Source organism: Rhinoraja longicauda, chromosome 3, assembly GCF_053455715.1.
Source record: "Rhinoraja longicauda isolate Sanriku21f chromosome 3, sRhiLon1.1, whole genome shotgun sequence".
NCBI lineage: Eukaryota > Metazoa > Chordata > Chondrichthyes > Rajiformes > Arhynchobatidae > Rhinoraja > Rhinoraja longicauda.
This window is the reverse complement of record NC_135955.1, coordinates 70,884,442-70,908,766: the sequence shown is the minus strand read 5'-3', so window position 1 is coordinate 70,908,766 and position 24,325 is coordinate 70,884,442. Positions and strand designations below refer to the sequence as shown.

The 24,325-nt window shown below is 38.8% G+C and overlaps 1 protein-coding gene across 3 annotated transcripts in view; it reads left to right on the top strand.

Moving 5' to 3' along the window:
- Window positions 1-22,654, top strand: part of fer (fer (fps/fes related) tyrosine kinase) — a 119,141-nt gene extending 96,487 nt beyond the window's left edge. For 2 of the 3 annotated variants that reach the window (XM_078396383.1, XM_078396379.1), the window contains 5 exons: window positions 1,616-1,710; window positions 2,644-2,767; window positions 7,820-7,974; window positions 13,598-13,720; window positions 15,681-22,654. In XM_078396383.1, coding sequence (XP_078252509.1) covers window positions 1,616-1,710; window positions 2,644-2,767; window positions 7,820-7,974; window positions 13,598-13,720; window positions 15,681-15,820 — 637 coding nt within the window. In that variant the 3' untranslated portion in view covers window positions 15,821-22,654. The remainder of the gene's footprint in view (window positions 1-1,615; window positions 1,711-2,643; window positions 2,768-7,819; window positions 7,975-13,597; window positions 13,721-15,680) is intronic. The other variant, XM_078396382.1, reaches the window with a different exon arrangement.
- Window positions 22,655-24,325: the final 1,671 nt, after the last annotated feature.

Genomic DNA, 24,325 nt, shown 5'->3' with positions numbered 1-24,325 from the left:
GAATTCTGAAGTGTAGAGACACATCCTATCTGCTCGTTCAAACAAATGCCTCAAAACTCATTGGCCAGTGGTTCATTCTACAGCAAGACAATGATCCCAAACATACTGCTAAAGCAATAAAGGAGTTTTTCAAAGCTAAAAAATGGTCAATTCTTGAGTGGCCAAGTCAATCACCCGAACTAAATCCAATTGAGCATGCTATACTGGAGAAAACTGAAGGAGACTAGCCCCCAAAACAAGCATAAGCTAAAGGTGGCTGCAATACAGGCCTGGCAGAGCATCACCAGAGAAGATACCCAGCAACTGGTGATGTCCATGAACCACAGACTGCAAGCAGTCATTGCGTGCAAAGGATATGCAACTAAATACTAAACATGACTACTTTCATTTACATGACATTTTGTGTCCCAAACATTATGGTACCCTGAAATGGGGGGGACTATATATAAACACTGCTGTCATTTCTACAAGGTGAAACAAAATGTATAAAATGTGTAAAATCTGACAATGTGCTCTTTAACCACGTGTGATTTTTTTCTATTACAAATCTCAAATTGTGGAGTACAGATGCAAATAAATAAATGATGGGTCTATGCCCCAAATATTATGGAGGGCACAGTAAATACATTGCTTTGTTTAATTTAAACAAAGCATTGTTTAAACGTTGATTTTATTTAATTTTTATTTAAAATTAGATAATATATCTCATAAGTTGAAGAGATAGGAGCAGAATTAGGCCATTCGTCCCAACAAGTCTGCTCTGCCAATCAATCATGGCTGATCTCTCTCTCTCCCCATAACCCCTGACACCCATACTAATCAAGAATCTATCTTTGCCGTAAAAATATCCATTGATGGCCTCCACAACCTCCTGTGGAAATGAATTCCACAGATTTACGATCCTCTGACTAATGGAATTCCTCTTCATCTCCTTCCAAAAGTAACATCGTATAATTCTGAGGCTATGGCCTCTGGTCCTAGACTCTGCCACTATTGGAAACATCCTCTCCACATTCATTCTATCCAGTCATTTCACTATTCGGTAAGGTTCAATGAGATCCCCCCCACATCCTTCTTAAGTCCAGCGAGGACAGGCCCAGTGCCCTCAAATGCTCAGCATGTGTTAACCCACTCACTCCACTTCATTGTTTTCAATTTATGGTGTATTAACAGAATGATCTCTTTGATTCTATTAGAAGATGGGTAACATGCAGACTTTCTTCTCTTATTATACGTCACCTTCTTCCAGTTTCCAGTTCTCCAGTGGCCTCACATTAACTTGCAAGATACCCTATGATATGAATCTAACACTACTTCCTAAATGTTGAAAATACTGAAATTACAAAACATTTTATTCATTGCTTCTGGGAAAGAAAGCATTGTTACACCAATGAGCCATTGATGTTTCCAAAAGGAGGTCACATTCAATAGACTCACGTTATCGAGTTGGCTTTGAAAATCACCACCTCAACTGCAAATATGTGAATCTGATACCTTATATTGTGAAAATGTCAGTTTGTAACAATTATTGATTGATATATTTGGCTCAAAATTTTCTTTGGGATATCAGTTTTTGTTATTTAACAAGTTTTCTGTGCATAAATGTTTTAAACAGGATACTAAAACAGTATGATCATCCAAACATTGTCAAACTAATTGGTGTCTGTACCCAGCGGCAGCCCATTTACATTGTTATGGAGCTTATACAAGGTAAGATCCATAGATATTGTCAATGTATTTTCAAAGTGTTCACACAGCAATTTATTTAAAATATTTTCCTTAAATGCAGTGTTTGCAATGTATGTGTTCAATAAAATGTTTGACTTCTATGAGTACTCTTAACACATATTAAAATATATTTTAAAAGTACACTGCAATTATTAAAAATCTATCCATTTGGACCACTGCAGGATAAGGTATCAAACAAAATATTAACGAGCTTTTGCCTTTTAATGTTTTGCAATATCTTCACCTTTCTGGGTTCTTGTCCTTTTGAAATCAATGTACACATTTTTCTTACCTTCCTTTAAGGGCTTTAGATTTAGCAACTATTATTTTAACACGATGACAGTGTCTGCAGACCACCTGAACATTTTTCATTACTCAATACTGAATCAGGCTACCAACAGCATTGGAAAGCATCTGCACATTTTATAAAGAAAGAGCCACTCTTGAAAAATCTAATTGTCTAGAATTTGATGCCTACTATTTAGCTCTCAACTGGCTGCACTGTGTTGAGAGCTGTACTCTGCCTTCCAAATTCAGTCCCATTGACTTCAATGGAACTGAATCTCAGATGCTAAATACAACCATCTGTTGCAACAATGTAGGTTTAGTGACTTTATGATTTAGTGACCACAATGACTATCCAGGCAGAAATTTGCTGCTTTTGTTGTTATATATTCTGGAAAACCTGTGCAATGAACATGAAAATTTAAGATGTTTTGGTGTGAAAAACTGGACAGTATACAATATTGATGTAAAGCAATGATAACCAGTGTTATTGATTTACTATGTTTAGAGTGCCCTTTAGCATTACAGCATTATTGGTAGCGATTTCAGTTCAGAGCATGCATTTCTATTTCTCAGAACTCTTTAAGTTGATAGGACGTCATATATGATTGCATTTTATTTTCTGTATAGGTGGTGATTTCCTTACTTTTTTAAGGAAAAAGAAAGAAGAAATGAAAATGAAACAACTCGTCAAGATGTCTTTGGATGCTGCTGCTGGCATGGCTTATCTTGAAGGGAAAAACTGCATTCACAGGTGAGACATTCTGAATTATGATAGCTTTGTGCCCAGAGGTACCATCGAGTTACTGCTTTTCGCAATCAACCTTCTTAAATCACATTGGTTATCTATAGATAACAGATAGCACACTTCCGTATTAGCAACTTGTATCCATGTGATCTTTGAATCATCCCTGTGTGTTAGCCAACCTAGGTGTGGTTACATTTGCCAGCTAGGAGCCATGATGATTTGTCATTGCATCTGTAACATATACAGGGATAATGACTCTAAAGTACTTTCTTGCTTGGATATTATCTTTTTCTTTTCAAAGTTTTTTCCACCGTTAGCATTTAGGTCATAGCATAACCATTAAACAATGATGTAGAGGCAGTTCCAATTATGCTAGTATATTAAAGAAGCTTGTAAAAAAATTGTCAACATTAATCCTCAGCGAATTGTTAGCATACGAGATGTTGTACTTTGGGAATACATTGCCATCTTGCTTCAGAAGCATAATAACAACATATCCAATCTTCTGATATCACTGAATAAGCAGGTCTCAAGACAAAATTAGTACATTTGATCAGATTTTAGTTATTGGTTCATTTTGTGAGACACTTTAGAATGAAAGTATAAAAGTTAATATAAACTAGATGCATTGCATCTGTGCATAATCCAGTTTATAATCTAATACTCTGTGCTTATTTGTGTTAATGATCGACCTTTTGTCCATAAAGCTGGCTGGACCTGAGCCAGTATTAGCACTATCTCATGCACTTCATTTTCAGAGATACTTATGAACTAATGAAGAGAAAGGCTCATATCAACCGTGATTCCCATACTTTTTAATTGACAGTCTTTTTGACCTAAGCAATCACTTACACTACTTAATACAAAGTCTGAATTAAGGTCTCATTCTCAGTGCTACTTTTGCTTGAGTCACTGCAGAATGGGAGAACATTTAATTTTAAATAAAATAATTCATTTCGTTTAATTCTTAATTACTATTAATTTAATGCAATTTATTTTATTTCTAAACAAACGCAAACCCTTCATATTGTCACATTCAACTGCTTTATCCAATGGTTGGCATGAATTTAATTTGCTGTTCAGCCATTCGATCTAAAGTCAGTCTATTCTGTGGTGCCCAGCCTTTTCTGGGCCAGCATTTCAGTTTCTGCAAAATCTTCAGAGTTATGAAAATTAGACTTTCCTGTCGTCCTAGTGCAAAATAGTCTGTAATCAATGTTCTTCATTAATCAGGAGCTACAAATTAAATTATATTAATAAATGTTGCATATGCATTCCTAACAAAATATAAAGAAACAAAGTTCCATTTGTTTTTGCAGTCGGGTTAGAGTTATTCCTTCAGTGCTAAATTTTGTTCTCTGATACTTCCTTGCGCAATGTGGAGAATATCAATGTTAATATTTTAAATCTTTAGAAGAGTTTTATTAATATGAGAGTTTAAAAATAAACTACACTTTTAAAAGAGTTTAGATTTTTTAATTACGGAATGTTGGCCTTCGTAACAAGAGGAGTTGAGTATAGGAGCAAAGAGGTCCTTCTACAGTTGTACCGGGCCCTGGTGAGACCGCACCTGGAGTACTGTGTGCAGTTTTGGTCTCCAAATTTGAGGAAGGATATTCTTGCTATGGAGGGCGTGCAGCGTAGGTTCACTAGGTTAATTCCCGGAATGGCGGGACTGTCGTATGTTGAAAGGCTGGAGCGATTGGGCTTGTATACACTGGAATTTAGAAGGATGAGGGGGGATCTTATTGAAACATATAAGATAATTAGGGGATTGGACACATTAGAGGCAGGAAACATGTTCCCAATGTTGGGGGAGTCCAGAACAAGGGGCCACAGTTTAAGAATAAGGGGTAGGCCATTTAGAACAGAGATGAGGAAGAACTTTTTCAGTCAGAGAGTGGTGAAGGTGTGGAATTCTCTGCCTCAGAAGGCAGTGGAGGCCAGTTCGTTGGATGCTTTCAAGAGAGAGCTGGATAGAGCTCTTAAGGATAGCGGAGTGAGGGGGTATGGGGAGAAGGCAGGAACGGGGTACTGATTGAGAGTGATCAGCCATGATCGCATTGAATGGCGGTGCTGGCTCGAAGGGCTGAATGGCCTACTCCTGCACCTATTGTCTATTGTCTATTGTCTAAAAGATTCTGGTTCATTCAACAACCACAGGCTGAATGTCAATATTTTAATATTGATCTGCATCCTAATAGCATTATACATTTGAGTCTCAGAAAAAAGTCACCAGCTACAATTAAGTTTGCATTAGTCACCAGCCTAATAATTTATTGTGGTTTATTGAAGACATGAAACAACTTAAAACACACACAATGAATCTGATGTATTATGTATATTGATCATTGATACCTCCTTCTTGGTTTTAAGAGGTATAGCTAGCCTTTCCTGATTCCAGTTGCCTTTATATAGCTTGAACACATCTAAGTGGTATAAACAAGTCACAACTTAGAGCAGCACAACTTGTTTCAAAAATGTTTTTATCGAAACAAAGTAACGACTCACATAATATAAAATAATATGAATACAAAGAATAGCATAAGATATTACGCTACAAATTAATAGTGATTATATGATTTTTAAATGCTATAAACGTTAATGAACTACTTAGCAACATTGTAGTTTTTGTATTTTAACAGTCTTACTAGACCAAGTGGACCCGTTGGGCCGAACCTCTCCTGCATTGGTGCAGCACCCTTTCCTCTCCCCGCCTCCCGCCTCCCCCTCCCTTCCCCCCTTCCCATCCTCCCCACTCCATCCCCCTCAACCCCCCCCTTATCCTCCAACCTCCCCCTCCCTCCCTCCACCCCCTTCCCACCCCCCTTCCTCCCTAGGAAATAGATTTAAACTTTAAAATCTGAATAACTTAAATATAACACCGATTTCAATGAAACTTCTTTCATTAGCACCAAAGGGACGACAGTGAGTAAGGTGGGCCTAAAATTGATGCTCTATCGTGTACCGTTTTGGATGTAGTTCAGGAACAAACAAATGAGAGTTTTAGTATATAGATGCGGTTTTTAATTCTTAACCAAAACTTAAGAAAGCTGGAAGAGAGATGGGGCAGGACAAAGCCTGCCAAGTGGAAGGAGGATACAGGTGAGGGAGGTTTTGTTAGGCAGATAGTTGGACAAAGGTCAGAGATGAAAAGACAAAAGAGGTGAGACAACGTTAGAAGTACAAATTGTGAAGCTAGAGGAAGGAATATAGGTGGAAGGGGAGGGAAGGGAGAAATAGGTGCGAGTCCAGGTGGGACATGGGGGGGGGGGGGGGGCGGGAGAGAATGGTGGTAGGAAAAAAAGAGGGGCAGTTTGTAGGTTAGTTACCTAAAATTGACTCATTCAATGTTCATACCGTTAGGACCGAGTGCAAGTTCGGCAAAACGGTTACCAAGTCTTTGCTTGGTCTTGCCAATGTAAAGAAGGCCTTATCAGGAACTGCAAATACAGTAGGGTGAGGTTAGAGAAGATGCATGTGAACCTCTGTCTCACCTAGAATGACTGCTATGGTCCCTGGATGGATGCGAGGGAGGAGGGATAGGGTTTCGCTAAACACATGCGCTCGGCCCACCAAGGCTGCTTGATCTCCCAGTTGCTAAGCTTTTTAACATCTCCTCCCGTTCCAATACTGAACTTTCTGTCCTGGGCCTCCTTCATTGCCAGAGTGAGACCATGTGCAAACAGCAATGACAGCACCTCATATTCCGCTTAGTTATCTTACAATCTAATGGTATGAGCATTTATTTCTCCAATTTTAAGTAACTAACTGACAAACAGCCCCCTTTTTCCCTTTCCTTTCCCCCATCTTCCCTTTGTCCCACCTGGACTTGCACCCATTTTTTCCCCTTCCACATATTCCTTCCTCTGGCTTCACAATTTGCACCTCTTCTATCCGTATCTCACACCTTTTCTCTTTTCATATTTGGCCTTTGTCCATCCATCTACTATCAAAAACTTCCCTCGCCTGAATCCACCTATCACTCTCCAGATTTTGTCCTGCCCCTTCTATCTTCGAGCTTTCTCCCCAGCCCATTATATTCATTCTGAAGGGACCCGACCGAAATATCACCTATCCATGTTCTCCAGAGATGCTGCCTTTCACACTGTACCCGAACACTTTGTGTCTTTTTTTTTGTAAACCAGTACCTGCAATTCCTCGTGTCTCGATAATTAGTTCCCCTCATTTGTACCAGTTGATCGGACCTGTCCACAATTTCTTTGCAAGTTGCCCAGGCTTGCCGCTAATTGCACAGTTGGTCAACATCATCTCCCCTCCCCTTAATTGTTCTTTCCTATTAACCCAGTTAAACCTGTGTCAACCAATTTCAACACAAAATAGTTATGCTGGACTCATCACCACATAAGGAAATTCTGTAGTGTTACTGCAGACACTTTGTGGAGAAAACATAACATGTTAGTTGTGTCCTTGGGTCAACCTAGTTTGTGAACAAGCAAGATGTTTCTTGCAGTTTTCTCATTTTACAATTTGGGAGATTTTTTTTTTTAAAGATCCTCTGGTCTCCTGACATGCCGGGTAGAATTTGTGGTCAGGTTCAATGAAGGGTTAAATTTACCTTCTTGGAGGTAGCCACAACAGGAAATAATTCATTAGTAGATTTGACGGAAAGCTGAGAAGTGTTCAAAATTGTTGTGTTTTGATAAGAGGAGAAACAAAATAAGAGTTGGTAATCCTTTGAAGACAATTGTCAAAATATTTATGAGGAGATGAGAACAATAATTTTTAATAGATTTGATCTTTTAATTCCATACTTGAGAAAGGGGGCAGGGCATGAGGTATCAGTGGTATCTTTGAAAAAGGTTTAGATATAATCGAGAAAAATGATTTTAAAAGCTGCATGGCCCAAATGTGACATTAATAGACAGCCTTTGAAAAACAAATTGACATTTATGCTATGAGACCGAGATCATTGCTATTAAGTGAAGGAAGTTAGGAATAAATAGTTCACTTGAAATTGTAAACATTTTATCCATCATAGCTCAGATTAGAACATCTATCAAGTCAATTGTCTTGTCTTTTTTTTATTTCCAACAGAGATCTAGCTGCTAGAAACTGTCTTGTGAGTGATGGTAATGTACTGAAAATCAGTGATTTTGGCATGTCGAGACAGGAAGATGATGGAATTTATTCATCATCTGGCTTGAAGCAGATTCCAATCAAGTGGACAGCCCCCGAAGCGTTAAATTATGGTAAAGGCTTTATGTAGTGTGTTTGGAAATGTAAAAGTGCGACTGTGTACAATTCCCACCAAGTTGTAATCAGTTTTGTATTACAGTGCCCTCCATAATGTTTGGGTCAAAGACCCATCATTAATTATTTGCATCTGTACTCCACAATTTGAGATTTGTAATAGGAAAAAAATCACGTGTTAAAGTGCACATTGTCAGATTTTATTAAAGGCCATTTTTATACATTTTGGTTTCACCTTGTACAAATTACAGCTGTGTTTATACATAGTCCCCCCATTTCAGGGCACCATAATGTTTGGGACACATGGCTTCACAGCCATTTGTAATTGCTCAGGTGTGTTTAATTGCTTCCTTAATGCAGGGATAAGAGAGCTCTCAGCACTTAGTCCTTTCTCCAATCTTTCCATCACCTTTGGAAACTTTTATTGCTGTTTATCAACATGAGGATCAAAGTTGTGCCAATAAAAGTCAAAGAAGCCATTATGAGACTGAGAAACAAGAATAAAACTGTTAGAGACATCGGCCAAACCTTAGGCTTACCAAAATCAACTATTTGGAACATCATTAAGAAGAAAGAGAGCACTGGTGAGCTTACTAATCGTAAAGGGACTGACAGGCCAAGAAAGACCTCCACAGCTGATTACAAAAGAATTCTCTCTATAATAACGAAAAATCCACAAACACCTGTCTGACAAATTAGAAACACTCTTCAGGATTCAGGTGTGGATTTGTCAATGACCACTGTCCGCAGAAGACTTCATGAACAGAAATACAGAGGCTACACTGCAAGATGCAAACCACTGGTTAGCTGCAAAAATAGGATGGCCAAGTTACAGTTTACCAAGAAGTACTTAAAAGAACAACCACAGTTCTGGAAAAAAGTCTTGTGGACAGATGAGATGAAGATTAACTTATATCAGAGTGATGGTAAGAGCAAAGTATGGAGGAGAGAGGGAACTGCTCAAGATCCAAAGCATACCATCTCATCTGTGAAACACAGTGGTGGGGTTGTTATGGCCTGGGCATGTATGGCTGCTGAAGGTACTGGCTCATTTATCTTCATTGATGATACAACTGCTGATGGTAGTAGCATAATGAATTCTGAAGTTTGTAGGCACATCTTATCTGCTCAAGTTCAAACAAATGCCTCAAAACTCATTGGCCGGCGGTTCATTCTACAGCAAGACAATGATCCCAAACATACTGCTAAAGCAACAAAGGAGTTTTCCAAAGCTGAATAATGGTCAATTCTTGAGTGGCGAAGTCAATCACCCGATCTGAACCCGATTGAGCATGCCTTTTAAATGCTGAAGAGAAAAGTGAAGGGGACAAACCCCCAAAACAAGCATAAGATAAAGATGGCTGCAATACAGGCCTGGCAGAGCATCACCAGAGAAGACACCCAGCAACTGGTGATGTCCATGAATTGCAGAATTCAAGCAGTCATTGCATGTAAAGGATATGCAACAAAATATTAAACATGATTACTTTCATTTTTACATGACATTGCTGTGTCCCAAACATGGTGCCCTGAAATGGGGGGGGGGGACTATGTATAAACACTGCTGTAATTTCTACATGGTGAAACCAAAATGTATAAAAATGGCCTTTATTAAAATCTGACAACGTGATTTTTTTCTATTACAAATCTCAAATTGTGCAGTACAGAAGCAAATAAATAAATGATGGATCTTTGTCCCAAACATTATGGAGGGCACTGTATTATGGCAAAGGAAGAGTTCATTCAGCCCATGGAGTCTGTGCTGGCTCATTATGGCATAATTCAGTCATTTATTTCCCAATCTCTCTCCCTTTAACCCTGTAAATGATTTTTCCCTCAGGTGCGTCTCCAAATCCCATTTGAAAATTGTGATTGACGGTTTCCTTAGTGCCCTTTGTTTTAGATTGCAATTAATTATTTCCTAAAAAATGTCTTCACCTTTCCCCTTCTGCCCTTTACTTTGAAACTCTATCTCTAGTTCTTGCACCATCTGCAGATGGGAACAGCTTCCCTGTATTTGCCTATTCAGAATCTGCCATGATCTTCTTGCATCATCCCAGTTTCTCCAGTCTATCCTTGTTAATTACTATCCTCATTGCTGGAACCATTCTAGTCCACCCAGACCAGAATGGGATGTAGTAGTGACCAAACATTTTTTAACAATTGAGATTGAGGAAAAGCTTCCTTGCTTTTGTATTCTTTATTTATAAGTCCATGATCCTACCTCCTTTGTCAATTCTTTCAATCAGTCCAACTTGCAAAAATGTATCTACACAAATAACTAGAACATTCCATTGCTGCATACATCTTAGAACCGTATCATTTATTTGAAATTGCCTCTCCTTATTCTATTTTACTTATGTATGTAATTAATTGTCTCCTGCCTATTCTGCAAGATAGACCTTCTTTTGTGAAGCCTTGTAGAATTTTCTTACGTTAGAGTTGTGATATAAATATAGAAACAGTAGAGTTCAGTAGGACAGGAGGATTACATTTAAATTGTCTTGGCAGAAGAAAAGATCAGGTACATAGGGCTGAATTGGTTTATTTTATTCTTAGGCATCTGCTACCTATACTCATGCTGTAATTGATTGAACATGCTATGCAGTGCATCATTCAAAACAAAAAAAATGTAGTTATAAACGTTAATAATATTATGAAGTGACAAGGTTACAAGAGGAATTTCCTTCTATTCCTGTTTATATGAAAATAACGAATAAGTGTTTTTGTTTTGGCCAATCAAATCTCTGTTTATCTCAAAACCTTCCAGCTATCGATCTATAGTAAGCAGATTACTGAAAATAAATCTTGTAAAGTGAGCAAAATACTACTTACATTTACAAGAAATTGTTTGGTTTAAAGATTCAGTTATATATATATATATATAACATGGATATAGGCCTTTCGACCCACTGAGACCACGCCGACCATTGATCATTCATTCACTCCAGTTCTATGTTATCACACTATCTCATCCACTTCCTAAACACTAGGGGGTATTTACAGAGGCCAATTAACCTACAAACCCACACATCTTTGGGATATGGGAGGAAACCGGAGCACCCGAAGGAAACCCATGAAGTCACAGGGAGAACATGCAAACTCCACAAAGACAAAACCCGAGTTTAGGATTGAACCCAAGTCACCGGCAATATGAGGTAGCAGTTCTGCCAGTGGCACCACTGTGCTGTCTTGTGATTGAGATTTAAATTAGTAAGATAAATTGTGCAGCAGTCTTTGTTTGGCTCATGATACTTCAGACAGATGCAAATATTTGCAACAGCTTGCTTATTTCTATAAATTAGTTCATTTTTAAAAAACAGATTTCTAAGAAATCAACAATGATTAGGTACATGAGTTGTAGAGTCTCAGAGTGGAATTGAATCCTATAGACTGGTTTTGGTCTCTGCTGTTAATAGTCTACATGGTTCAGTTCTCCACTGAGATATGCTAACTCAGCACAGTGATTCAATTATTGATCTTATCTGTAATGGAAGTTTCTATACCTTCTCAAAGTCCAACTTCGATAGCCATTACTGCTCGGGGATGGAATGGAGGTATACCTTATGCACACACCGCACTCTGAGATAACAAAAACAAATCTTCCAAACGCTGTTTCTTGATTAATTGGTCTTTATTAAAGTAGCACAAATCAAAAGAGTAATTCATAACTTTTCGTTCTTATCAATTGTTTCTTCTTCAAACAATACAGTAAAAATCATGTAGTCGTTACCGTGTGGTCCTTGTGAGTGCAGCTGGCGCGAGTGTGACGGTCATGAGTGGCAGTCGTGAGTGTGGTAAAAAACTGTATTCTCTCCATCCTCCGAGACTAAACTGACCCACAATCTCTGTCGCTACGCTAGCCTCCTCCCATGTGGACACTCCCCATTACGTATCAAATCACACCCACAAGCATGCAAAAAAGACAGAAACTAGAAATATTAAACATTAGCCATAATACAATGACAGTAACTAAATTAAGCATAAATGGCTCCTACATTATCAACATCTGGGGTGGTTTAGCTGATCTCAATCGGAGTAACTCAGTTGATATCAGCACCCCAGTTTAAGAACAGAAAACATCGCCCAGGATCACTGTTCTCTGAACCCAGCCCAGTTTGGTTAAAGTCATGAACACGTGTGGATTATGTACTGCAGATACTGGTTTTACAAAAAAGGACACACAGTGCTGGAGTAACACAGCGGGTCAGGCAGCATTTCTGGAGAACATGGATAGACAATAGACAATAGGTACAAGAGTATGCCATTTGGCCCTTCGAGCCAGCACCGCCATTCACCATGATCATGCACAATCAGTGCCCTGTGCCTACCCTCGCCCCACATCCCTTGACTCCGCTATCATTAAGAGCTCTATCTAACTCTCTCTTGAAAGCATCCAGAGATATGGCCTCCACTGCCTTCTGAGGCAGATAATTCCACAGCTTCATAACTCTGAGTGAAAAAGTTTTTCCTCATCTCCGTTCTAAATGGCCTACCCCTTATTCTTAAACTGTGGCCCCTGGTTCAGGACTCCCCCAACATCAGGAACATGTTTCCTGCCTTTAGAGGATCCAATCCCTTAATAATCTTATATGTTTCAATAAGATCCCTTCTCGTCCTTTTAAATTCCAGAGTATACAAGCCCAGTCGCTCCAGTCTTTCAACGTATGACAGTCCTGCCATTCCTGGAATTAACCTCGTGAACCTACGCTGCACTCCCTCAATAGCAAGAATGATCTTCCTCAAGTTTGGAGACCAAAACTGCACACAATATTCCAGGTGTGGTCTCACTAGGGCCCTGTACAACTGCAGAAGGACCTCTTTGCTCCTATACTCAACTCTTCTTGTTATGAAGGTGCACATTCCATTGGCTTTCTTCACTGCCTGCTGTACCTGCATGCTTCCTTTCAGTGACTGATGAACTAGGACACCCAGATCTCGTTGTACTTCCCCTTTTCCTAACTTGACACCATTCAGATAAAAATCTGCCTTCCTGTTCTTACCACCGACGTGGATAACCTCACATTTATCCACATTAAACTGCATCTGCCGTGCATATGCCCACTCACACAACCTGTCCAAGTCACCCTGCAACATAGCATCTTCCTCACAGTTCACACTGCCACCCAGCTTTGTGTCATCTGCAAATTGCTAATGTTACTTTTAATCCCTTCATCCAAGTCATTAATGTATATTGTAAATAGCTGCGGTCCCAGCACCGAGCCTTGACGTTTCAGGTTGGGACCCTGCTTGAGATTGATTGGTCCCGACCCGAAACATCACCAAAGAAACTGCCTGACCCGCTGTGTTACTTTGGCAATTTGTATCTTTTGTTATGGTGCAATGCTAAATTGCTGCAAACCTTCTCCATAATGATGTCCAAAATTGGACATTATTAAAGGGAAGAATTGTATCCAGTAAGAGCTGGCAATTATGAGGGAAAAGATCACCATGCCACATTTCCATCCCTTCTCGAAAAATAAAAGTCATATGCCAATATCTCTAGACCTTTGTAATAAAATCAGGTGTATCTACTTAAAATTATTCAAGTTAAAATAATACAAGCACACTTTCAATGTACAAAATAAATGACGAGACATTTGAAACGCTGTTCTGTTGCAGGACGATACAGTTCAGAGAGTGATGTCTGGAGCTTTGGGATACTCTTATGGGAGACATTTAGCTTGGGCGTATGTCCATATCCTGGAATGACCAATCAACAGGCACGAGAGCAGGTTGAAAAAGGTAAAATTAAGAACATCAACATCAAAACTTTAATAGTGGGGATCAACTCTGCATAAAATCCATGACAAGCAATATATTGAACCAGCCATGTTCCTTCTTTTTATTTTCCTGTAAATTATGTACAATGTAAGTTTAAAAATATATATTTCTTCCCCTTTTTTGGGCTGCTGTAAAATACTTTCCAAGCTCTGAAATCTTATTTATACTTAATCCAATTGGGGTTATGCCATCTCCTCAGGGATCATTCCCCTTCTTATTACTTCCTTGTATCCCTTATCTCTCTCTCAGGTATCCATTGTTACATTTTGCCATTAACCCCCCCCCCCCCCCCCCACACACTCACAATTAATTGGCAACTTACAATGCTTGGCATATCTTTGGAGTATTGAAGGAAACCCATGGTCAGGAAGAGAATGTCCAAATTCTGCCCCTCAGATCCAAAGTGAAGACCGAACCTGTGTCTCTGGAGCCGTAAGGCAATTGCGTTGTCTGTTGCTCCTAGATATGGGAGTGATAAAAGGTGTATATCCTATCATCGATTAAATCTGTGGTCTAAACATTTTGTATGATGTATTACTTAAAACTGAATCGGGCTTAATTAATTTGTTTCATTCAGTCGTTCCTGCAGATGTTAAATATACTTTGAATATTATAAATATTTAGAAATTATGATTGAGTGCTTACAAATGACTCGTACATATATGAAAAAAAACAATCGCCTAGTCTACGTTTAGTCTCACTGATGTAAAGGAAGGCACATTGGAAGCACCAAATGCAGTAGATGAAGTTAAAGGATTGCCGGTGAAACTCTGCCTCTCCTGAAAGGGCTGCTGGGATCCCTGGATGGATGTGGAGGAGGAGGAGGTATAGGGACAGGTTACATCTCCTGTAGTTGATGAGGAGGGGGTGATTTGGGTGGGAATTGAAGAGTGAGCCAAGGAGCAATCTCACCCTGAAAATCCACTTCCCATTCCCATACATGCCTTCCTGTCTAGGGCCTCCATTGCCAGAGTGAGGCCACATGCAAACTGGAGGAATTGCACCTTATATTCTGTTTGGGTAGCTTATAACTCAATAGTATGAGCATTGAATTCTTCAATTTTGGGTAACTAATCTTAAACACCCCCCTCTCCCCGCTCCTCCCCTTCCCTGTGACCCTCCTCGTTGCGCACCCATTTCTCCTTCCACCTATATCCTTTCCTCTGGCTTCCCATTTCATGTCTCTTATCTCTCTTCCTTTCTTATTTTCATCACTGGCCTTTGTCCAACCTTCGACCAAACAAAACCCCCCTCACCTGTATTCACCCATCACTAGCCAGGCCTTTTCCCACCCCAACCTCTCTTCCAACTTTCTCCCCCTTACTATAATCAGTCTGAAGAAGGGTCCAGACTCAAACCATCACTATCCATGTTCTCCAGAGATGCTGACTGACCCACTAACTTACTCCAGCACCTTGTGGCTTTTTTTGTAAATCAGCATCTGCATTTCCTTGTCTCGTGTTGATTTATCCAAGTCCTACATTGCATATTTAGTGCTTCAGACTGGTGATGATACATTATTTAAAGATTTCGTCCCTTAAATTTAGAAAAATTCTGGCTTGATTTGTAGTAAATGAACATCAGTAATACTTTTTTATTCATTCCCTCAAACAGATTCATATCACTCAAAAATAGTTTATGGATAGATATTTCTAAATTAAACATATGCGCAAGTTGCCTCATTTAATTCCCACTTGCTAATTATTGGACAGCCAACATCGCCCCAACACTGCCCTCTATTTCACATGAACAAACGCTCTTTGGAAAGGGGAAGGGTGTCCATCCTGGCATTAAAGATGAAAGAGAGCTGTCCCCGCTCCCCCCCCCCTCCAAAATTGCAATGTTTGCGTTGTCTTTGAAACACTACTAGGAAGTGCCAAAAGCATCGCAAATTTTAAAATATACCTTATAATTTGCTCAGGTTTCAGGATGTCAGCACCGCAGAAGTGTCCAGAGGACGTCTACAGCTTAATGCTGAAATGTTGGGAATACAAACCAGAAAACAGACCAAATTTCAGTGATATACACAAAGAACTCTTGGGTATCAAGAAGGCAATGTAATGGCACAGAGTAAATGCAGACTATAGAAAATTCAGTTTTCAAGAAGTGAAACAAAAAGATCAGGAAATAACAATTTTCCTCCCACATACTGTAATTAAAATTATGTAAACATTTTATATTGCACCAGCATATCTTTTATTCACAGTTTATAATCATTTATTTCATGTTATTCTGGCCTGTAAATAATGGTAAAGTACATTACGGAGAAAGACCTTTGTAATCCATTAAAAATGAGATAATTGCAAAATATTTTCACAATGAACTTCATCTCCTTGTAAAATGTAAGTAAAGCATGGGAGATTTTGATGCATTCGTGTGGATTGCAATCTCTAATGCAATAGAGAGATTTTCTGTGGAACTAAGTACAAGCTGATCTATTTTTAATTGATGTTGTAGAATTTACAACATTCTAACAGGAAAAATATTCCTGGATCAGGATATTTAGACCCACGTTGTTATAAAAAGCACAAAAATAATTTGATTGCTTATCGAAATCAGAGACCCCAGCAAAAGGGCGTTGCAGTAATCTCATGTTGTGATTGATTACCATTGCATATAATTTGTGATGTTCCAGATGATACAAATATTAAGAAAACCCTTCCATGATGTACCTCAGCATCCTGAAATTCTGAACTGTGCGAGGTCCCTATGGCTTCTAAACAAATGTTAAAGTTGTTTTTTCATTTCTTTCAGTTTTGATATCTTTGATCTTACTGCTTACAAATGTACCTTGCAGCCAGCTAAACTTAAAATAGTTGAACATTTGTAAGCAAAACTGGGCATTTGGCCAATCTTTAATAGTGACAATATTGTTTTGCTATCTATGTATCACTGCTGAATGTTAACCTTTTGAGTAACTGCCTTTCCTGTTTTCTAAGAATATGAATTAATGATTGCTAATAATGAATTATTTAAAAGAATTATAGAAAGCTTGCTTTGAGCAATGCAATGTTTCCTAATTTGGAACTGTTCTAAAATAGTCCAAATTAAAACTGCAGTTGTTGACCTCGATAATTATTGGGAGTTGCAAATTATGCAGTGGGTCAACAGTTGTATGTCTGTTGCCTTTTTTTGCGAATTAAAACAAACACCACTCGGCAACAATGTTTTAATGAAAGGATATATAACATTTAATTATTTAAATTGTACTTACCACATTGTTGCAGATGGGACGCATGTTTCGGCTGCTTTAGTTTACACAGATTTCCAAAACCATTATTTGTGGTTAAGGCAGCACTAACTTGCGTATGGCTTAAGACGAGTAAGTTAGCTGGAGATTAATAGAAAAGATCACATCCTGTCCCACCAAAGCTTTATTTCAATATGAATCTTTGCAGCCGTCATAAAGGCATCAGCTCTGGCCATGGATAATAAGGAAGCTGTTATTTTTCAAATCGTAATCCATTTACCGCACATTCATTGCCTGATACAGTTCTTTAAGGGTAATTTCAAATGCAGTTTTCAAAATTTATCTCTTCTTTGCTCTGGCCATATTGAAAACTGCTGTCAAATTTCAGAACTCCTACCACATAGTTCTATAGAATCTATATTTCAGAAAATATTACTGAAATAAAGATTCATTTGTGTAACAATGATAACTTAGCTCCTCTTGGTCCTGTATGCTTCATTAATAATGTGTTGTTTTGCATGATTATTTTGCAAAAGATATTTTGTCCCTTATGGTGTTTGGACATGAGAACAGGATAGTTAGTTACCTGTATCGCTTCTGAAAATCTCACTCACTGAACTATAAAACTGAACTCTGTACTGTCATACAGCCACATACAGAATGCTTTGAAAAGCTGGACTGTAAATCATGGGACCATTTGTGATTCTTCCAAATCTGCCAGTTTAAAATTTCTGTTGTTCTATTTTTCAAATATGTTTACAAGTATAAATTGGTGATGTATCTTTCAGTTTGAATTATGTGTTTCGGCAATATTGGTCTTTGAGAATTTTGGAACTTGTGAAAAATAATGTGATTTACAATTGTTTTAAAACTAAACCGGTCTTGTAAACATCAGTACGATATATAGGAATTTTATGGTTTCAGATTCTGTGGAATTACTGAATAGAATCTAAATAAGCTGTACTATGTATATTTTGAGTACTTTGTGCAGCATTTATTGATTTTTTTTAACATTGTTATTTAACAGCTACTGATATTATTTGAAATTTATTAACTAATCCAATATAAGGGCTTTTGTTTTAAAAAGAGTGAAGTTTACATTTATACCCCAATACTTCCACTTGGTAAATATTTAATTGCCTTCATTGCACTGTTTCCAAGGCAAACTTAGCTTTGCACATGAAAAATTAATGTCATAGAGTGATACAGTGTGGAAACAGGCCCTTCGGCCCAACTTGCCCACACCGGCGAAAAAATGTCCCAGCTACATTAGTCCCACTTGCCTGCGCTTGGTCCATATCCCTCCAAACCTGTCCTATCCATGTACCTGTCTAACTGTTTCTTTAACAATGGGATAGTCCTAGCCTCAACTACCTCCTTTGGCAACTTGTTCCATACACCCACCACCCTATGTGTGGAAAAAGTTACCCCTCGGATTCCTATTAAATCTTTTCCCCTTTACCTTGAACCTATGTCCTCTGGTCCTCAATTCCCCCACTCTGGGCAAGAGACTCTGTGCATCTACCCGATCTATTCCTCTCATGATTTTGTACACCTCTATAAGATCCCCCCCTCATCCTTCTGCGCTCTATGGAATAGAGACCCAGCCTACTCAACCTCTCCCTATAGCTCACACCATCTAGTCCTGGCAACATCCTCGTAAATCTTTTCTGAACCCTTTCAAGCTTGACAATATCCTATAACATGGTGCCCAGAACTGAACACAATATTCTAAATGTGGTCTCACCAATGTCTTATACAACTGCAACATGACCTCCGAATTTCTATACTCAATACTCTGACTGATGAAGGCCAAAGTAACAAAAGCTTTTTTGACCACCTTATCTATCTGCAACTCGATCTTTAAGGAACCATGCACCTGTAGTCCTAGATCCCTCTGCTCTACAACAGTACCCAGAGGCTTACCATTTACTGTGTAGGTCCTGCCCTTGTTCGACGTCCCAAAATGCAACACCTCACACTTTTCTGTATTAAATTCCATCAACCATTCCTCTGCCCACCTAGCCAATCGATCCAGATCCTGGTGCAATGTTTCACAACCATCTTCACTATCTTCAAAACCACTCACTTTTGTATCATCAGCAAACTTGCTAATCTTGCCCTCCATGTTCTCATCCAAATCATTGATGTAGATGACAAACAGTAACAGGCCCAGCACCGAACCCTGAGGCACAACACTAGTCACAGGCCTCCAGTCTGAGAAACAACCTTTCGCCATCACCCTCTGCTTCTTTCCATGGAGCCAATTTGCTCTCCATTCAGTTATTTCTCCTTGGATCCCATGCGATCTAACCTTCCAGAGCAGCCTACCATGCGGAATCTTGTCGAATGCTTTACTGAAGTCCATGTACACAATACCTACAGCTCTGCCCTCATCAACCTTTTTGGTCACGTCTTCAAAAAAATCAATCAGATTTGTGAGACACGGCTTCCCACATACAAAACCATGCTGACTATCCCTAATCAGCCCTTGCCCATCCAAATGCCTGTATAACCTATCCCTCAGAATAGTCCCCAGTATTGTACCAACTACAGATGTTAAGCTTGCCGGCCTATAGTTCCCAGCATTTTCCCTGCAGCCTTTCTTGAAAAGAGGCACAACATTTGCCACCCTCCAGTCTTCCGGCACCTCTCCTGTATTTAAGGACGACTCGTAAATTTCAACCAGGGCTCCTGCAGTTTCCTCTCTAGTTTCCCGCAATGTCCTCCGATATATCTGGTCAGGCCCTGGAGATTTGTCTACCTTCAAACACGACAGTACCTTCAGTACTTCTTCGACAGTAACCCTGACTGCTCGCAAGACACTTCCAGTGACTGCTCCAATTTCCTCCGTCCTACTGTCTTTCTCAGTAAATTCAGAGGAGAAATACTCATTTAGGACCTCGCCAATCTCCTGTGGCTCCACACAGAGGTGACCGCTTTAATTCCTGGGTCCCACTCTCTCTCTAGTTACTCTTTTCCCCCTTATATATTTATAAAATCCTTTTGGGATTGTCCTTAATGCTCCCCGCAGAGCTATCTCCTGGCCCCTTTTTCCCCTTCTGATTTCCTTTTTTAGTTTATTCCTTTGTTCCCAAAACTCCTCCAGGGATGCACTTGATCCCAGCTGCCTATACCTGTCCCATGCATCCTTCTTATTTTTGACTAACGTCTCAATTTCCCTCGTCAGCCAAGCTTCCTTAAGTTTTCCTGCTTTGCCCTTCACTCTAACGGGGACGTACCCATCCTGAGCTTTCGTCAGCACACTTTTAAAAACATCCCACTTGGCCGATGTTCCTTTCCCCTCAAATAACCTGCTCCAGTCAACTTGAGTGACACATTCTCTCATACCCTCAAAGTTGGCCATCCCCAGTTGAGCATTTTAACACGTGGACCCTTTCCATCCCTATCCATAACTATCTTAAAACTAATCGAACTTTGGTCACTGGACCCAAAAGCCTCCTCCACAAACACTTCATTAACTTGCCCTTCCCAATTTCCCAATACTAGATCCAGCGTTGCTCTCTCACATGTGGGGGCCTCTACATATTGCTTAAGAAAACTCTCCTGAACACTTTTGAGGAATTGCACCCCATCTAAACCCTTCACGCTATGATTTTCCCAGTCTATATTGGGAAAGTTAAAATCCCCTACTACAACAACCTTATTTAACCTGCAACTGTCTGCAATCTCCCGGCACATTTGTTCTTCTAATTCCCGTTGACTATTCGGGGGTCTGTAGTACACCCCCAACAAGGTGATCATCCCTCTCTTGTTCCTCAGCCCCACCCATATCGCCTCACTAGACTTGCTTGGCAAATTCCCCAGAAAAGGGGTCAGTGCAGTAAAAAAGTATTTACAGAATTGTCAGTATTTTTAAACAGATGAACTTGGTGCTCAGTGGAGTTTTCTTTTCCTCAAAAATCACTTACAAAATCAATTTTGTAAACAAAGTAATTCTGTTTTGGAAACAGAATCACAGTAAATTCAGTAAATCCCATACTTTGGGGCAAAAGATGTTTTTGTCAGCAATGGTTATGATTGCTGGAAGCAGACTTTGATTTTATGGATTTATGGACAATGTTGTTTGTACTGTGCCCACAAACTCCTAAAGTATGCATTCAACTTCATGAGAAAATGTCATACAATCACATTAAACATCAGTAGCATTTTCTAGACATGAACGAAATAGTATTAAAATAGTACATACCTAAATTAATTGCAGTTAAATTTACATTTAGATGAAAATAAGTGCATAATGAAAGCAAATGTGTGTTTTGAGATTATCGTGGCTTTTTCACCGCCATGAAAAGCTATTTTTCATCACCAACGAGATTAAAATCCTCTGAAAATGTGCCACACTATAGGAGACTTGCAGTAGCAACTGTCCTTTGAAACGAACTCCTAATAGAGATACAAACTGAGGTCTGGTTCAGTCTGTGAAGTCGTATGATTTTAACATTCAATTGGTAAATGCAACCAAAAGAAAAACATTTGGGAGGTGGTATGCATTGTGCAGTCCTCTTATAATATTTTGGTGCCCAGACCTCTGAATATTTTAGTCACGTCCAATTGGTATAAGAATTAATAAACTGGTTTTGCAGCAGTTTGTCAAACATTGAAATCAATTCGGATGAATGGGAGTTAACTATTCTTTCTATGCTGTTCCTATGGATTTTGATAAACCCATAATTTTCACAAACCCATAATAATAAAAACAACTGGGATGCTCAGCATCCATGGAGGAAAATGGTTACCCAAACATTAATTCTGTTACTGTCTCCAAAACTGTTACCTTACCTGCTGAGTAGTCCCTGCATTTCTGTTTTTTCTTCAAATTTCCAGCTATCTTTTTAAAGTTTGAAATGCCCCATCAATTTTTATCTTCTTTATTGCACTCCTTCTAAGAAAAAATGCACACGGCCCAATGCTATAATGTTATTGTGACTATATACAAATGCAGAATGTTTGGTTACTTTTAAAGTCAGTATTTTAAGGTAAAGATCTAACTTGCCTCATGTCCCATTGTTGTGAGCTTTCACACTGCCTTAGCTCAGTAGCTATAACCCTTCACTTTTCTGTGTGCCATATATATTGCCTTTATACTAACCAAATTATATTTTCTGCCATTTCATATAATTGTTGCCAAGAATAATGACAAACAGCAAATCATCTTGTGCTTTTCAAAAGCTCCAATGCAATTTCATTTGGTGCCATAATAAAGACCAGAATTATATATATATTTTTTAAAAATGCACCTTTTCTTTTTATAACATTAAGGTTCTATCTTTGCAAAGAAAGTAAAGCAGACTTTCAACACTGGAACTATGTAATTCATCAAAATATTTAAAACTTTCTGTCAATGTTGCTTTAAAATGAGTCTTATTTTTGAGGATGTATAATATTTCTACCCCAGAACAATTAAATGAAATTTTTGATTTGTCCATTGGGGAGTCACATTCAAAATACCAAACAGAAACTTGCCTTTTGTACCTTTTTTAAACACAGTCCTACGATGTAACATTTATTTATTTTGTACTTTTGTTTTTACAGTGAATTTACAGGGATTTTGAAATGACATGTTATATTCTCTGAATTCTATGCTATTGTGAATTGCGGACGTTCCTGAACTGTTTCTGTGTCATTTTAGACCAAATACCACTAATAAGTCTGTTGATATTTATGTAATCCCTTAATAAACAGAATGGAGACTCTGTATTGATTGTGGGATTTTATTTAAACCAATATTGGAAAATTGCAAAGGACATTAGCCCTGATTCTTGTACATTACTATTTATTTCACACTAGTTCTTCAACTAATCAGTTTTGCCAGTCATTACTGACCTAATGTAAGGGAACGAAAGAGATATTTGTTGATATGCAATTTAGAATTCGGATTGACATGGGTAAGGGACCCAAATAAATAGTAAATATTTATTTACAATTTAATTGTAATATTCTCTTCTACTTAAAAAAATTCTGAAAACAACACTGGCCTCACTCAGCCAATAGAAAATATGACAATTTGCATGTTAAATGGCATTAATGAAAAAGCTAGACTGTTAAATGAGGAAAAAAGGCAAGCCCAATAACGACTGGTTTTCAGAGCTAATCCATCAAGCTGTGGACTTGGTATTACCTGGGTACGTCCAGGACCATTGGGCTTATCTTTACTTAGAAGTGATGCCAATAAAGAGCAAGATCGTGTGAGTACTGCTGTGCTACTCACCTCACCTTCCTTGTTTGAAACGGGGATTACCGATTTCCTCTGTACTTAACGTTTTGAACGGAGAAGGGATTAAAAGCAGAATGGTCAGGTTTGCAATATTGGTTACAAATTGAGCACAGATCACATTCTTAAAGGAAAACTAAATCTTTTGGATTGAATAGAAGAACCAAAATATATTTTTTTAATTCTTTTTACTGCTGGAAGGTTGGAGTTTATGGAACATAGAACACTACAGCACAGGAAAGGATCTCTTGACTCACAATGTCTGCGTCGAACATGATGAACTAATCGCATCTGCTTGAACATGATCCATCGGCTTCCATTTCCATGTGCCGATCCAAAAGCCTCTTAAATGCCACTATCAAAACTGTTGCCACCACCATTCCTGGCAGCAGGTTCCAGGCACACGTCACTCTCCTGCTCACCTTAAGTTTCAAAGAGAACAAATATGCAAGCATTTTTCTGACATGAAAATAGGGCAGTAAAAAGAAAATTTACTTGTGTTGACTGGATAAAATTGGTAATTGAAGGTATGGAAGGTTAAGTACATTCATGAGAACTATAACCTTAATGATAAATCTGGGCACAGTGGTAGAAGTTCCATTCAAAGTCAACGTTGATATTTGTGAATAATGAGAGCATAGATCAATTCAAAACAACAATTTTAAAGGAAAATGATCGTCAGATCAATGAGGACAGTTAAAGACAGATAAAGATCAACCTACAAAGAAGAAAAGGAATCATTCTAAATTCTAGGTCCATATGAGGTGATAATGTTTTAGTCAGATACTAAGAACTCGATACTGCAGTGAGACATACTCTAGGAGAGTAGAAGGTGTGTTTAGTTTAGAGATACAGCGTGGAAACAGGCTCTTCAGCCCACCAAGTCCACGCCGACCAGCGATCCCACGCACTAAATATACCCTATGCACCGGTGACGATTTACAACTTTACCAAGCTAATTAGCTTACAAAGCTCTACAGAAAGTGGGAGGAAACCGGAGCACCCGGGTAAAACTCACAGAGGTCACGGAGAATGTACAAACTACAGACAGGCACCCGCAGTCAGGATCGAACCCGTGTCTCTGGTGCTATAAAGCAGCAACTGGCACTGCGCCACCGTGGCGCCACTGTTCAAGTTAAAAATC